This window comes from Diadema antillarum, unplaced genomic scaffold, assembly GCF_040938485.1.
Source record: "Diadema antillarum isolate AM-2024a unplaced genomic scaffold, OU_Dant_1.0 seq00001668_RagTag, whole genome shotgun sequence".
Lineage (NCBI taxonomy): Eukaryota > Metazoa > Echinodermata > Echinoidea > Diadematoida > Diadematidae > Diadema > Diadema antillarum.
In genome coordinates this window covers 134,575-149,956 of record NW_027272366.1, presented here as the reverse complement: position 1 = coordinate 149,956, position 15,382 = coordinate 134,575, and the positions used below count along the sequence as shown (strand labels likewise).

Here is a 15,382-nt window from a genome sequence, read left to right as displayed (position 1 = left end):
GTTCTCTTTTAACACTCATTGGGCCATTATGCATGCCTAACGAATTATAATAGCTGCTTTTTCTAGCCCTTTTGCTAGTACCAACATTCGAGAAAAGATCATCTATCAAGTAACTGTACGATCTCCGTGCATAATCTAATGCTTTTAAACACACTTGCCTACTCTACTACTACCTTTAATATACTATCTTTAATATTATTAAATCTAAAATGATTATTTGAAAGTTCGGAAATGCTGGAAATATCCTATTTTACCACAAGGAGGCAAAATATAAATGGTTCACATTTACAATTCATTTTGTTTTAAAAATTTTCTCATTTATTTTCGTTTTTGACAAACTCGCATACCAACGGCTGATATACTGTATAGTAAAGTGAATGTTTCATCTTCCAAACAGCATCCAATGGGATGGAAAACTCCAACTGAAAGGTGGACACCGTGACCATACTCGCTAAAGAAAACGCGTAATAGGGGTCGTTTTTTCTCACGGATTAGATGGAAAGTGTGATGTACGAGCGTATATAATCAAAGGGTATCAAAAAGGCCGAAATTTGGGAAAATGGTATATTGTTCAATCATGATGAAGTACTTCTTTAGGGTGCAGGAAACATTTAAGGAATACTTGTTTTTAAGGCCCGAAAAAATCATATGATCATTACTCGTTTAGGGGCCGTTTTGAAAGTCCATGTATGAGCATGGTGTCCACCTTTTAATTGTCGCTACCCCTCCCGGGACAGTATCAAAGGACCGTTTTGTTAATTAACGCAATCCCCCCTTCCTTTAAAAATCCTGGCTTCAGGCCTGCTAACGCGGGTATACAATAGAAAAAATAAAAGTTAAAACAACACCAGGAAAATCACTATTCTCAATTTTGCGGCGCGCTACGCGCGCAGAGTCTCGAACACAATTAAACTTTGCAACTTCCTGGCAAAATGAGTTTTTACTATTTCCTAGATGAAATACCGTAACGCGATTGCATGCAACAGACAAAAATACAAATTTCCTCGAGACTTTAAAACGTCATTAAAACAGTCAAAATTCACAATTTGCGGCGCGCTTCGCGCGCAAATTCTTATACAACTTTTGTAGTTCGGTCGTCCAAAGAATATAAATATATATATATATATATATATATATAAATATATATATAATTGTGTGTGTGTGTGTGTGTGTGTGTGTGTGTGTGTGTGTGTGATCATTGGTATTGGTACCGAAGGTCCGTTTTTTTAGTGACCGCACCCCCCCCCCCCTTGAAAAATCCTGGCTACGGGCCTGCATTATGCATAACAAAGTGACTGAGAATAATGCATGCACCAGTTTCTGTTTCGTTGTTCTATACACAGAAAGTTGTTTCGTTTTCCAATCCTGTGCAGGCACACAGAGATTTACAGAATTCAATCATCTTTGGCTATAACGCCATGGTCGCGTGCAAAATGAATGCAGCTTATCGAACTTAACCTGTAGTTACTGAATAGGGGACTATACTGTATATTCAATTTATGCATTATTAATCGGATGATAGAACCTGTCAAAGAGTAAATTGCGGATATCATATACCATTGTCAAATTCACTTTCTGTTCTATACATAGTATCAATGGAATGTTATGAACCACTTCAGCATTACCAATCATTATCATAATTATTTCCCTGAAACGGCTGCACTTGTATGAGCGGGAAGAGCTTGGCATCATACATAGCAAGAGTCGTGACTACAAAACTAAATACATGTATTATACAAGGTTTTAGGACACTTTGAATCATGCCCCCCCCCCCCCCCCCCAAAAAAAAAAAACACACAAAACAAAACAAAACAAAACAAAACAAAACAAAACAAAACAAAAACAAAAACCAACAACTTAGTGAAATATTGTACAATGTATGCCCTACTTCCATTAACCTATGATCTTTGACCTTTGAATACACGGCCCGCATTTTTTCAACGAATAGGCATTTGGATGCAACGTAGGTATTATATGAAAGAAAAAAAATGTTTTAGGAAAATACCTTTAACCACTTCAGAAATAATTATGGAACAAATAGCAAAATATTGACACGTTCACTACTTCCGTAATGACATGACAGAAAACTTTCCTCACCGAATCGTTCTGCCGTAATTCATGAGCAAGTCATGGATATATACTTAGTTCGATTAAAAGTATACATTGAGTCACTGCAAAAGCATCTAATGAAAAGTATGCTTCAGAACTACATCATTGTCATTTATTCTATAACACTAATAATATAGAGCTATTGGTCCGCCATATTGCCTAACAGGTCGTTGTCCTCCTACCACGTTTGTTTAGCAAATAAGGCACAGAATTTAATTTTGCACTTGTTGCCAAAGACTCTAATCTTCTTTACCGCTATTCTCAGACATGACTGTATGCTGGTGCTGTATGAATTAGAAACGGAAGCTTACAAATATTCACCATCTAACAAGGCAAAAGCGAAGTGATGTCTCGTCCACGTATCGACTTTGTTATTACAGAGATTTTCAAATGGCAAAGGCCTAGTTCATTGACTTTTTGACTGTTGACGTAGTCGGACTTCACCAATATTAACACTTGACAGCAATCATTAGATCTCAGGAGTGAATTTGGTGGTCATATAGCTCAAAAGTGTGGAAAATTATTGAAAGAACACCATGCAGAATACTATGTCGACAGTGTTTATCAGGTGAGATACCAACATAGAACAAGTTCCAGTGGGTTTCAGGAGGTTACTTTTCCAGCCAGGGCTATAGTCTAGCTGGTAAAATTGGGTCTTTGAGGGCATCTGGCGGCTACCCCCCCCCCCCCACTTCTTAAAACGTCTGGCAACGGCCATGCATATATCCTGTACGTGTAAATAACAAGTTCCAGTGGGTTTCATTAGGTTACTTTTTCAGCTAGGCTAGCCTAGCTGGAAAAATTTGGGTCTTTAAGGGCGTCTGGCGGCTACCCCCCACCACTTAAAACGTCTGGCAATGGTCATTCATTTATCCTGTAAGTTAGTGTAACGAACAAGTTCCAGTGGGTTTCATGAGGTTAATTTTTCAGCTAGGCTAGCCTAGCTGGAAAAATTTGGGTCTTTAAGAGCGTCTGGCGGCTACCCCCCACCACTTAAAACGTCTGGCAATGGTCATTCATTTATCCTGTAAGTGTAACGAACAAGTTCCGGTGGTTTTCATGAGGTTACTTTTTCAGCTAGGCTAGCCTAGCTGGAGTTGGGCCTTTAAGAGCGTCTGGCGGCTACCCCCCACCACTTAAAACGTCTGGCAATGGTCATTCATTTATCCTGTAAGTGTAACGAATAAGTTCCAATTGTTTTCATGGGGTTACTTTTCCAGCTAGGCTAGCCTAATTTTGAGGGGTCCTTTTTTTGGCCCTCCTGGCCACACCCACCACCGATGACCAGCCAGACGTGCATTTCCATACTTAGGGGCATATGTACTAAATTGCTATATACATACAAATTGGTAACCTTTTCAGCTAGGCTGACCCCCGCTGGCTCCCGGACTAGTAGGCCTATCCCCGTCTCACGCGAGGGAGATTTTGTATTTTCAGAATTGAAATTCAGCTATCTTTGGGTGAAATAACCATATTTAGACAGTTTTCTATCAAAAAAGTAAGAAAATTTCCACATCTTGGGAGTTACGAGGAGGAGCAAAATGATATGTTTGTCGCCAATACTTTTTATGGGGGAACCATCCCCCCATCCCCATTGACGCCTCTGCATAAAGAGGGAATTTTTGTAAGTGAAAGATCTGCTGGACACTCTTTGATACAATATTATTATAGGAAATGCGTCAATCTCAAAAGTGTACAAAGTCTGTCGAAAGGGACCCAGTAGTGGAGCGTTTGTATATGTTTATGATTGCAATTCAACGATCTGGTGCATAGCTCTGGCGGTATTTGGACAATTTTCCATAAAGAAAGTTCGAGATTTGTCCTCATCTCGGGAATTGGGTACAAATGATTTGTCTGCCCCCAACATTTCCGTAGGGACGGGGCTAATGCCCCCCCCCCCCATAGAGTCGACGCCCCCGATCATCCCTGCATGTGTATGCCCATATTATTAGACCTTCATAGAATGAAACAAAATTAGCAATGACAACAAAATGGTATGGTGATCATAATCTGCAAAAAAGAAAAGATATCACCAGACGCAATCCTGTAATGACCACAATTCATATCGATGGTGCTTTCTAAACACTTAGCTTGATTCATGAAATTAGTATAATTGATAAGTATTGTAAACAAAGTGTAAAATTGGCAATTAATAGCAAGAATTAAACTAGTTTACCTGACGTAATGTTATAACTTTATTTTGGTTCTAAAGCCATTATACTGCACATTTTTTTTTTCATTTTTTTTTTTGGGGGGGGGGGGGTCCAAACACATTCAAGAACTATAATCTCTTCATCTCAAGTCATTGCATGATTTAGTGCCCAAGAGTGGAGATTCGCCATAAATGTATGGGCCCATACAAAATCTCAGAATGCGCGCTATAATTATACGCGCTGTTACGATGATTCTGTACAAAATGCTGAAACGCAAGGGCCTTTACATAATACATTCTTTTGTACGATCGCCATGATTTAGCCATTCAAATTGTCTCTCAATAGTAATTTTTGTTATTAATATTTTTACTTTTTGATTAACAAATTTGCAAAAATCCAGTTAAAGTGTGCAAAGCTAATCGTTCAATTTCACTTTTAAGAATGCAAAAGCTCTTTCGTGTGAGAGGGTGACACCCCTTCCCACACCATCCCCCTTTGGTCCACCTCCATAATAGACTTTATAGCACACACTGAAGACGCACAAGTTGAAAACGCAAATCAAGAGGTGACAGATACACTGTAACACGATTTAGCCATTCACACCGTCCCTGCAAAACGAATTTTAATTTTCAGCTTTTCTCGCCTGAAAAATGTTGGCACTATCCATCTATCAAAAGAGGGGGCTACCATTAAACCTTGACGTGCAACCCCCCCCCCCCCCCCCAATCGGGACGCAGTAATCAAAAGTACGTTTTCTTGACCTATTCATCTCCTCTGGAAAATCCTGGCTACCACGGGAAACTCAAAGAAGCCGCATTGACTCTATATTACAAGGCCGGCGGCCCCACACTTTTTGTGCACCATATATACAAAGGAATACATAAGGTGTCATCACTTTGGACCCCCACACCTTTTTGTAACCCAGAAGTACGTAAGTGGCACAAAAATAGAAATATAGAGAGATCGTGAAGTATGGCGGCGGTAAGGGTATGCTTTTTCTGAAAAACTTTTTTTGTTTTTGTTTTTTGCTTGCCAGCTGAAGAAACCCGGAAGTGGACGGGGGAGAGATGAGCTGAGGACCTCATTTTTTTTTTTTGCTTGTTAGCTCCTGAAACCCGGAAGTGGGCCCCCACACTTTTGAAAACGCTGCGCCGGCCCTGCATTAGAATTTTTCGATAGTTGGAAACTTACCTTTTTCGAGACCCTGCTTCTGGATTGTTCCGGAAAGATGTTAAAGATATAGTACCCCTATCCAAAATATAAAAATGTTTCCGAGGAAAATAAGAAAATCATCCTATTTCAACAAATTTTCGGGATTTTTTTTCGAATTGGGCCCCTAGAAATATAGGGGCATATATACCCATATCGCACCTTCCCGAAAACTCGGGGATTATTTGGGTATGGGTATATTTCCAAAAAGTTGGGATCCAATATTAGTGTGTGACATGAGGGTAAAAAATTTGTAACCTCAGAGATCACTCGAAGATCCGACTGATCCCTGAGGTCACTCCAAAATGAATGAAAATAAACATTTTCACTCAAAGTCACTCAAATTTCACTCTGAATTCACTCTTTTTCTGTTATTCACTCCATCAAGAGTGAACATTTTAACTCTTTTTTGTTTTTTGTTTTTTAAAGAGAGAGTGGGAATACTACTTTGGGATATGAGTTTGGTCGGTACATTTTTTTTTCATCTTCTTCTTTTGAAGTGAGAGCTTGGCCAAGTACTAGTGTTTTGCTTTGTGATTATGTAAGCATGATCAGGTCATGTGATCATTCTATCATTAAGATAGCCTATGTCATACGTGACACAAAAAGACGCCAGTATGGCAGTGGACATCAACAAATGAATACAATTTTACACTAACTTGCTAACTTGGAAATCATGTTCATTCCATGCTGGCAGTAACCTTCCAAATATACATTCACACGTAACACAAAATAATCATGTTCAGTTTAAGAAAAAAACACCTTGACAGATGTAATGTAATGTTTTGAAGAGGTTGAAAATTGCTCACATATTATAGTATACACTGGATCCCAACTCTATGGAAATACACACGGATGCTGAGTTGGGGGGGGGGGGGGTGACGGTATACCCTGCCTTGGCCCTGACACGCCCCTGATCTTTAGAAATTGACACTACACTGCATTCTATTGATCATTATTGATTCTAAATATTTTCAGAGCTTGAAATGTTTTGACCTTGGCTGATGGTTGAGAACCTTCTGGGCATTTTCATGTATCATTGATATCTTTTAGCACCCAAGTTTCACACAAAATAGCTCTTTGAAACAAATTATAATAATATGATCTATATCGTGACGGTCGTATCAAAATGATTTCGGTCAGATCCATGCACCCATTATGCCTCTGTCATGTCTGTGCGGAGTACTGTATAGTCAGGGCAAATCCTGGAATTCTACAAAGGGGATGCGCCCCTTTTAATATAAATTGAAGGGTGCCCCCTCCCAATTTTCTTTTTATTTCTTTTGTTGCAACAAAAAATAAAGGGTTACGCCCCCGCTGCGCTCCCCATGGATCCTGAGTATTGGTGGAGATGAGAATTGGGCTTTTAACTTTTTGCGAGATACCAGGAAAACACTTTTGAAATATTACAGAGCATACCATTTTAAAGAGGAATTCAAAGTTTTGTTGAAAATCGGGTTTGGAATGACTGAAACATCCAAAAACAAGGTAAAACAAAGTGGTATCGCAATAAAAGATGAGTCCCACACTGTCTTAATTAGAATCGCTCTTTTTTGGATATCTCAGCCATTTCAAAACCAATTTTCATCAAATAAAAGTTGAATTTCTCATGGAATTACATGCTCTTTCATATTTCATAAGAGGTTTCTCATTCTTTCATCAAAAAATTAATGTTAGAAACCTGAAATTAGGTCTCAACCAAAACTATAATGACCCGATCGCTCGATCGGTGAAGGACAAGGCAGGCGCTAGGCGTGCTCTTGCGCCATCTAGTGCCGCTAATGGATGAACCGTACTGCTCCGTGTCGATGCATCACAGAAAAGGATGCACTTTTGGTACAGCACATCAACACACGTACACATTATACATGCACTCCAGCTGTACAGTTCCGTATTGCCTATTGGCATTTACCACCAGCTGATCGGAGACGATGTGGCATGCATGCTGCACGCCATTTGCCATCTTTTAGGCGAGGACGTTTTTGTCTGCCATTTGCAACACATTTCCTTAAGCTTTTCATCGTTTGACGTAAGTGCTTCATCAGATCGACCTGGCTTCTGCACATCTAAAGAGTACGGCCAACAAGAAGGCACCGAGAAGGTAGTTCTCCGTCGAAGAAGTAGAAGGCGAGGCAGTCTGACTACAACACTTCGAAGTTCGAGTCCGAGAGCTAACCAAAACTACTTTTGTAGCTTCTAAGTTCTACTCGGAGCTCCCCAAGCTAGGTAGCAGCTGACTAGCTGACGACCAGGTTATATTCATCAAAAAGTGTGTAGGTCTAGGCCTACTACTAGTAAGTACTATGGAGGACGAAGAAGAGATAAATTTAGAAGATACTTATGACATCACGCACGAATTAGACATTTCCACGACGTCTCCGTTTGATGAAAGGCAAAATCATGGCGCGCTTGATCTGGGCTCTGATGGCTTGAAATCAGAAACTGATGAGGAGTCTCTCCAGCAAGATTCTTCAGACGTATCCTCTGAACAGCAGCGGGTGGGAGAACGCACATTTTTCCAGCATATCGGACTAGGGGTAGTCTTCATCCAGTGTTGTAAGTACTACTAGAACTTTCTACAGTAGGCCTAGAATCTATACCGGTACAAATAATGAATGTTTATGAATGCAATGCCAATGGACAGAATATTTCATGAGGTGAAAGATTAAATGATCCACTCAACGAGGCGCAGCTGACCCGAGTTGAATAGATCAAACATGTCATCTGATCTTAAACCAAATGAAATATTCTGTCCATTGCACAAATGAAAAACATTCATTATTTGTTTTATTTAATGCCTAAAATAAATGTCATTTGATGTTTTATGGATTTAAAACGAGAGAATCTGACTGAGATCGTGAAAGTGCTGAGCTTACTGAGCGCCTTACGGTTACGCTAGCGCGCTTTCGCATATAATACACACTGCAAACGCAATCGTTTTGCATGCGTAGTGTGCTGGGCTCTCAGCGAGTGTGCAATGGAGCGAATCATCCAAAATTGCATGGTAGATTAAATGGAGCCACACGTAGTGAAATGGGCCGAATGATCAATTGGTCAAACAACCAATCATTAATCAAGTGACAATGGATCTCTTCAGGCATTTATACAAAATAATGAATGTTTATGAGTGCAATGGACAGAATATTTTATGAGGTACGAAACTAAAAGATGAAATGATCCATTAAAAGAGTTGCAGCCGAGTTGAATGGGTCAAACATTTCATCTTTAGGCCCAACTGCCAACTGAATAAAATATTCTGTCCATTGCATGAATGAGAAACATTTATTATTTGTTTTACAGTATAGATGCCTAAAATAGATCCTTGCCATTTGATGTTGCAGTAATTTAGAAACGAGAGAATCTTAGACCGCGAGGGTGCTCACTGAGCGCTTTACGCTAGCGCGCTTTCGCATACACACACTCCAAACGCAATCGTTTTACACGCGCAGTGTACCGGGCTCTCAGCGAGCGTGCAATGGAGCAAATTGTAGTAATAAAAAATTGCACGGTAGATGGAACCACAATTGCATGGATGATGACATCATAGTGAAATGGGCCGAATGACCAATGTCGAAACAACCAATCAAATGACAATGGATCTCTTCAGGCGTTATATGATAGTGTATGGAAGCCTGAACAACTAAGCCTACATTAAACAATGTATTTATTCAAAGGGTCAAAGGCATGGTATATAATTACTCAATTGTATGTACAGTTGAACCTCTCGTATCCGGACAAGTCGGGACCGGGGCTCATCCGGATAAGGGATTTGGCCGGATACGGGAGACTCTATGCTTTATACATGTACATAATACACATGTACTGATGTAGCCCATTGTAGTACCACATGTAGTAATGTGTATACTGCAACCTTTTCATTGTTACATTTGGGGATGTTTCGGGATGTTGAAATGTCTGAAGGTAAGCAATTTGGAAGGAAATTTGATGCAATGTATGTTAATCATATTGGAAGTAATATGTAATTCATGTGTGTTTGGGTAGGAGTTCTCAAGGAGTTGGGAATCCCCCTTTCTTCCCGTAATTATTAAAAAAAAAATCACGGCGAGATTGCGTCCGGATAATAGAGAGATCCGGATAAAGGGAGGCCGGATAATAGAGGTTCAACTGTATTAAAATTTTTGGTTGAGGTAAAGGATTCAGCATAAAACTTTTTGTGAGATACTTCCGAGAAACCATTTTATGAAATTTTAAAGAGCATGCCATTCTAAAGGGGAATTCAAACTTTTTGATGAAACTTAATGTTAGTTTTGAAATGGCCAAGGTATCCAAAACAAAGTCGGGTCTGCAAAATACAAAACAAAGTGATCTTAGTTAGGTTAGGTGGGTAGGCCAAACCTACCACCTTGCTCTGTTTGGGATCAGCCATTGTAAGACCACTTCATCAAATATACAAGTATTTTAAAACTTTGAATTCCTTTTAGAATTTCGTTCCTATAGAATGTAGAACCTACTATAGCTCTTTCATATTTCATTACAGGTGGTGGGACACATCACCACATTTCATTGATTTGAAGCACTTGCAGGTCGCCTATCTATCCCAGTAGTACAAAAAGCCCTGTGTTCAGTCTGAAGAGTTCTGCGAAGGTCGCTTTCCACAAGTTTGATCCCAATTGCCAAAAACGAAAACTGCTACAAACTTGTGCTGTAGTTATGGGTAAACTTGGCCTAGTCTAACTAGTGGGTAAATTCGGCCGCTTGTAATGAGGGCCCTAAGTGCCCGTGGGCATAACGGGCAGTAAGTAAAGTAAGTAAAGTAATGAGGGCGTTAGGGGCCAAGGGTGCTAAACTTTGTACCTTTTCGCCTGGAATATTTGTATCTGAGTGAGAATTAAGGCCAGTAGAAAAGGAATTTTCATCGTTTTGACACTTTTACACAGCATGTAGAATTGTGTCGATCGCAGCTAGTTTGCTGTTATACGATAAATGCGTTGTTCTAGCCCGACTAGACGCCATGCGAAGCATGGCATCAGACAAGCTCCGATCCATACACCAATCTTATGAGACCCCTCGAAACACAGCTCTACAAAACTACAAAACTACAAAACTGTTGAAAATGTCTGCATTCTTGTTTCAAATTTCATGAATTACAATGTACTCACGTGAATCAAAATGCTGGGACTATAAGCATGGTGTGTACAATGTATGTAGTTTGTGTATCGTTCTTGAGGATGACCAATGACATCAGTTAGCTTGATGGGTCTGGAGGTGGCTGATGAGGCCAATCTGGGCAAGGGAGCCTCTCCCACATGTAGGGCAGAGGTGGGTAGGGGCTAAACTGTTGGTTTTGGCTGCTCTAGCTTTTCGCATCAGGCATTTGTGCTCTGCTTGCTTGACACGCTGCTCCTCTGCTCTGCAGGCCCCTACAGCAATAGCGTGGCGCCAGGAAGGGCGATCTGCAGCCAGGACTCGGTGTCGATGGAGAAGTCTTTTAAGGACTTTTTACACAATTTTGCAAATTTTTGCTTAGTCCCCCCCCCCCCCCCCCCCCTGCCCCACTGTTGGTACTGGACTTTCCTTAGCCTACTTTCTGTTTACACTTGTTTTTGCCAAAGTGGGCTAGCCCCACTGATAATCCCGTACTATCTGGCCCTGCAAAAATGCAGGGTTAGCACCGCAATTGCGGTGCTAACCCCGCAATTGCAGTGCCAAGCAAGCGAGTGTAAACAGAATAAAAAAATAATCCGGGGCTAAGAGACAGAGACGAAGTTTGACCCCCCACTGACTAATCAGAAACGAGGTAATCAAGTGCTGCCGGTGCGTGCATGTACCTGTACAGTGTACAGCATAATCATGAATATTCATGTGGTTTGGAAAGTACGGGACTAATATACAAGTATAAAAAGGTCAGTTTTCTCCTTAGCCCAGTAGAAGAGCTTAGTATGGGATTTATTGGTGAGTTTTAAAAGCTGAAAAAATTGGTACAGGACTAACAATAGTCCTGGGTCAGAGAAAGTAAGAAGTTAAGAAACACAAGTGTAAAAAGGGCTTTAAATAGAGCTTCAGGTGGTCTTTGAAGCGCTTCTTTTGTCCTCCCACCTTGCGCTTCCCATCAGTGAGTTCTTCATCCTAAAGAAGAACTTTTTTGGGATGCAGTTGTCAGACATGCGGGAGATGTGGCCTGCTCATCTCACCTGGGCCTTGCGGATGTTGGTAATGATGGTAGGGATGCCTGCCCGCTTCAGTACCTCTGTGTCCAGAACTTCATCCTCCCAGCGGATGCGAAGGAGGTTGCGGAGACATCGCATATTAATGAATATGGAAGTGGTTGATTCGCCTCTCATGTCTCCTGTACAAAGTCCAAGTTTCGCAGCCATTGAGGAGTGTGGTCAGGACAACTGCGCAGTAGACTTTCAGCTTTGTTGAAAGGCTGACCCTCTCGTCCCACAAACATTTTTCCTGAGTCTCCTGAAAGCACTGCTGGCTTTAGAGATCCTGTTGTTGAGCTCAGCATCAATTATGGCACAACTGGAGAGGGTGCTGCCCAGATAGGTGAAGGTCTTTGCTGCCTGGAGAGTCTGTCCATTCACCTGAATTTTTGGTTTGTGGTACTGGGGCTGGTGCTGATGGTAAGGCCAAAGTTGTCACAGGCAGAGGAAAATCTGTCCATCTGCAGCTGCATCTCGTGCTTACCACTGGCATTGAGTGCGCAGTCATCGGTAAACAAGAAGTCTCTTATGACGGTCTCCTTCACCTTCGTGATGGCCTTCAAGCGCCTAAGATTAAAGAGCTTTCCATCTGACCTGTACCTAATGTTGATGCCAAGTTTGCAGTCTTAGAAGGCATCTGAGAGCATTGCAGAGAACATCATGCTGAATAGTGTCTGGGCCAGGACACAACCCTGCTTGACTCCATTTGTCACTGGAAAGGCCTTGGAGGGCTCACCATTGTCTAGAACTTTGGCAGTCATCCCATCGTGAAATTGGAGGACATTTGTGATGAACTTGGGTGGGCAGCCAAACTTTCCCATAATTTTCCAGAGTCCCTCACGACTAACTGTGTTGAAGGCCTTAGTCAGATCAACAAAGGTTGTGTATACAACGTAGGTCACGATACTGCTCAATGCACTTCTGAAGCTGGCGGGCAGCAAATACTGTAAACGTGGAAATTTTCGCGGTACATTAATTTTCGCGGATTTCGCGCTACGCTCGGCTAGCGCGAATTCAAAAACGCGCGAATATATCTTCACAATTTTCTACGCACATTTTGAACGGGATGAATTGTGTGCGCTTCATCGATGATACTGCTACGTAGTACAATGTTCATGTCAGTGGTCCCTCGACCTGCACGGAAGCCGCATTGACTTTCAGGGAGATGACCCTGCTCCAGATGTTCCAGTAAGCGATTGAGGAGGACTCGGGCCAGGATCTTGCCTGCTATAGACAGGAGGGAGATGGCTCGATTGTTGTCACAGGCCTGGCGATTTTCTTTCCGTTTGTAGATGTGGACAACTGTAGCATCTCTGAACTCTTGTGGTAATTGTTCTTTGTTCCACATGGATTGGTACAGCTCGGTGAGCTTAATGAGGGTGATTGGGCCTCTCTTTTTGTACACTTCTCCAGGGATGGAATCAGAGCCTGGGGCTTTCCCACTAGACAGCTGCGTGATGGCTGTGTCGACTTCCTTCTCTGAAGGGGGGCACATCAAGCTTGTGATTTAAGGGCACATTAGGGGAGGTGATCGATGGCTTCGTTGTTGATCTGGGCTGGTCGATTTAATACGCTGTTGAAGTGTTCAGCCCATCTTTCTAGGATCAGCTTCTTCTCTGTCAGCAGCGTAGAACCATCAGCACTGAAGTGGGGATGATCCAGATGGTTTTGGTCCATAGACTGCTTTCAGGGCATCATAGAAGTTCTTCATGTCGTGCCTGTTGGCAAAGCTTTGGATCTCATCGGCCTTGGCACTAAGCCAGGAGTCTTTCATGTGGCGTAGTTTTGCTTGGACCTTGCTGCGGGCATTGGTGAATGAAGCCTTCTTTGCCATGCTGGAGGGATCATTCTGATGTACACGTAGAAGGTTGTGTTTTGTATCTAAGAGCTCCTGAATTTCTGTCGTTTTCATCAAACCAGTCTTGATGGTTCCTAGTGGCTGGGCCAAGGCATTCAAGGGCGACAGAGTGAGCAGCATCCCTAAAGGTTGCCCACTGATCCTCGATGCTAGACTGGTTTAAAGGTCTGCTAGTAGGTGGTTATGCATGTGTTCTAGGAAGTCTTGCAGCTTCTTGAGGTCTGTGAGTTTGTTGACATTCAGTTTCTTTTTTACTTTCTGGCCCTGTGGCCTTCTCTTGGGCTGGATTAGGAGGTTCATCTTTGAGATGATCAGGCGGTGATCTGTCCATCAGTCAGCACCACACATGGCCTTAGTCACTCTCACGTCCTGCCTGTCCCTTGCCCTGACGATCACATAGTCAATAAGATGCCAATGCTTCGAGCGAGGGTGCATCCATGAAGTCTTGTTCCTAGATTACTAGGTCATGAGAGGAGCAGAATCTGAGGAGGAGGTGCCCGTTGCTGTTACAGTTTCCATGCTGCCATGTTTTCCTAGTACATTGTGCCAGGCATGATGGTCGGCCCCTAGTCGAGCATTGAAATCACCAAGGATGATGAGCTTCTCAGACTTTGTAGAAGCGATGATAGAATCAAATTCCTCATAAAATTTGTCCTTGACCTCATCAGGGTTTGGGCACTAATGATGGTTGCACTTGTCTTGTTTCCAAGTGGGAGATGCATTGACATCAGACGGTCATTGAGTCCCACAGGGATGCTTGCTAGTTTCTGCACCTGGAGGGATTTGACAGCAAATCCAACACCAGCCTCTCTTCACTGCTACGCCCACTCCAGAAGAATGTGTAGCCACCACTGGTTTCAGTTAGCTGACCTTTTTCTGCTAACCGTGTTTCGCTAAGAGCAGCTATGTCAACATTGTAGCGAGCCAGTTCTCTGGCAACCAGTGCAGTGCGTCTCTCTGGCCTGTTTGCTTTTGTGTCATCAAGTAGAGTTCTCACATTCCATGATGCTAGGGTGAGCGCTTTGTTTTCTTTTTTCTTGTGTTTTGACCGCTAAGGGGGGATCCCTTCCAGCCGCGGTATGCTGGCCAGGGTGAGATGAGGCAGGCTATGTTTAGGGCACCTTTTCTAGCCCCGTCCTCTTGTTGAGGAGGCGAGCAGAGCGATCCTGAAGAGGGCTGCTCTGTCGCTCAGAAGGCTGCCGAACTCCACTGCTGCCTTGGTCCAGTGAAGAGCGACCACATGTCCTAAACTGCCTGTGTGTAGGTTTACGACTACAGCTCCCAGTGTATCCGCATCTGCTGCTTCACTGCTCCCCTATCGCCACAGGACTTGAAGGTTGCCAAGTTGGCGATGTCATGACTTGCGCTGAACTTTGATTAAAATGAAGGAGACTTGCGCAGGATCAGCCTCACTCTCTCGTCCTGAGACGCGGGGTCTAGTGGCAAGACGAAGTCGAGACGGTTGGAGGCGAGACAGGATGCAGGAGCTGCCGGAAGGTAACAAGTATGCCAGCCAACTGCCTAAGGGGCCCCACTCCATTGATTTCCCATTGAGCACTAGACAGTCACCAAGAATCAGCCCGCCATGCCCTTCAGTTGTTCTGTTCTCCAGCAGTTTGAGGGATCTTCACCCCAGCCGGAACATGACTCACAAGAACTCTAACTTTAGGACAGCTGGACATGACCCAGATGACCACCCAGCACTCGTGGGAGGGGCACAGGTATGGCGCTGGATGCCATCGCAGTATTCAAGGACAAGGTTCTTGCCTGTCGTATAAGGTATTAGTCCGTATTTAGCCTTCATGCAATGTAAACTGAGCAAAAATTGCATTTATAAACCAGAAAGCTGACCATCAGAGCACGATTCTAAATACAACTCAATACTA

At 42.6% G+C, this 15,382-nt stretch overlaps 1 protein-coding gene across 1 annotated transcript in view; it reads left to right on the top strand.

Annotated features, from left to right (window-relative positions):
- The first annotated feature begins 7,760 nt into the window (after positions 1 to 7,760).
- The window catches only part of LOC139711548 (uncharacterized), a 45,020-nt gene continuing 37,398 nt past the window's right edge, over positions 7,761 to 15,382 (top strand). Inside the window, exon 1 of the mRNA XM_071623422.1 lies at positions 7,761 to 8,027. Coding sequence (XP_071479523.1) covers positions 7,775 to 8,027 — 253 coding nt within the window. The 5' untranslated portion in view covers positions 7,761 to 7,774. The remainder of the gene's footprint in view (positions 8,028 to 15,382) is intronic.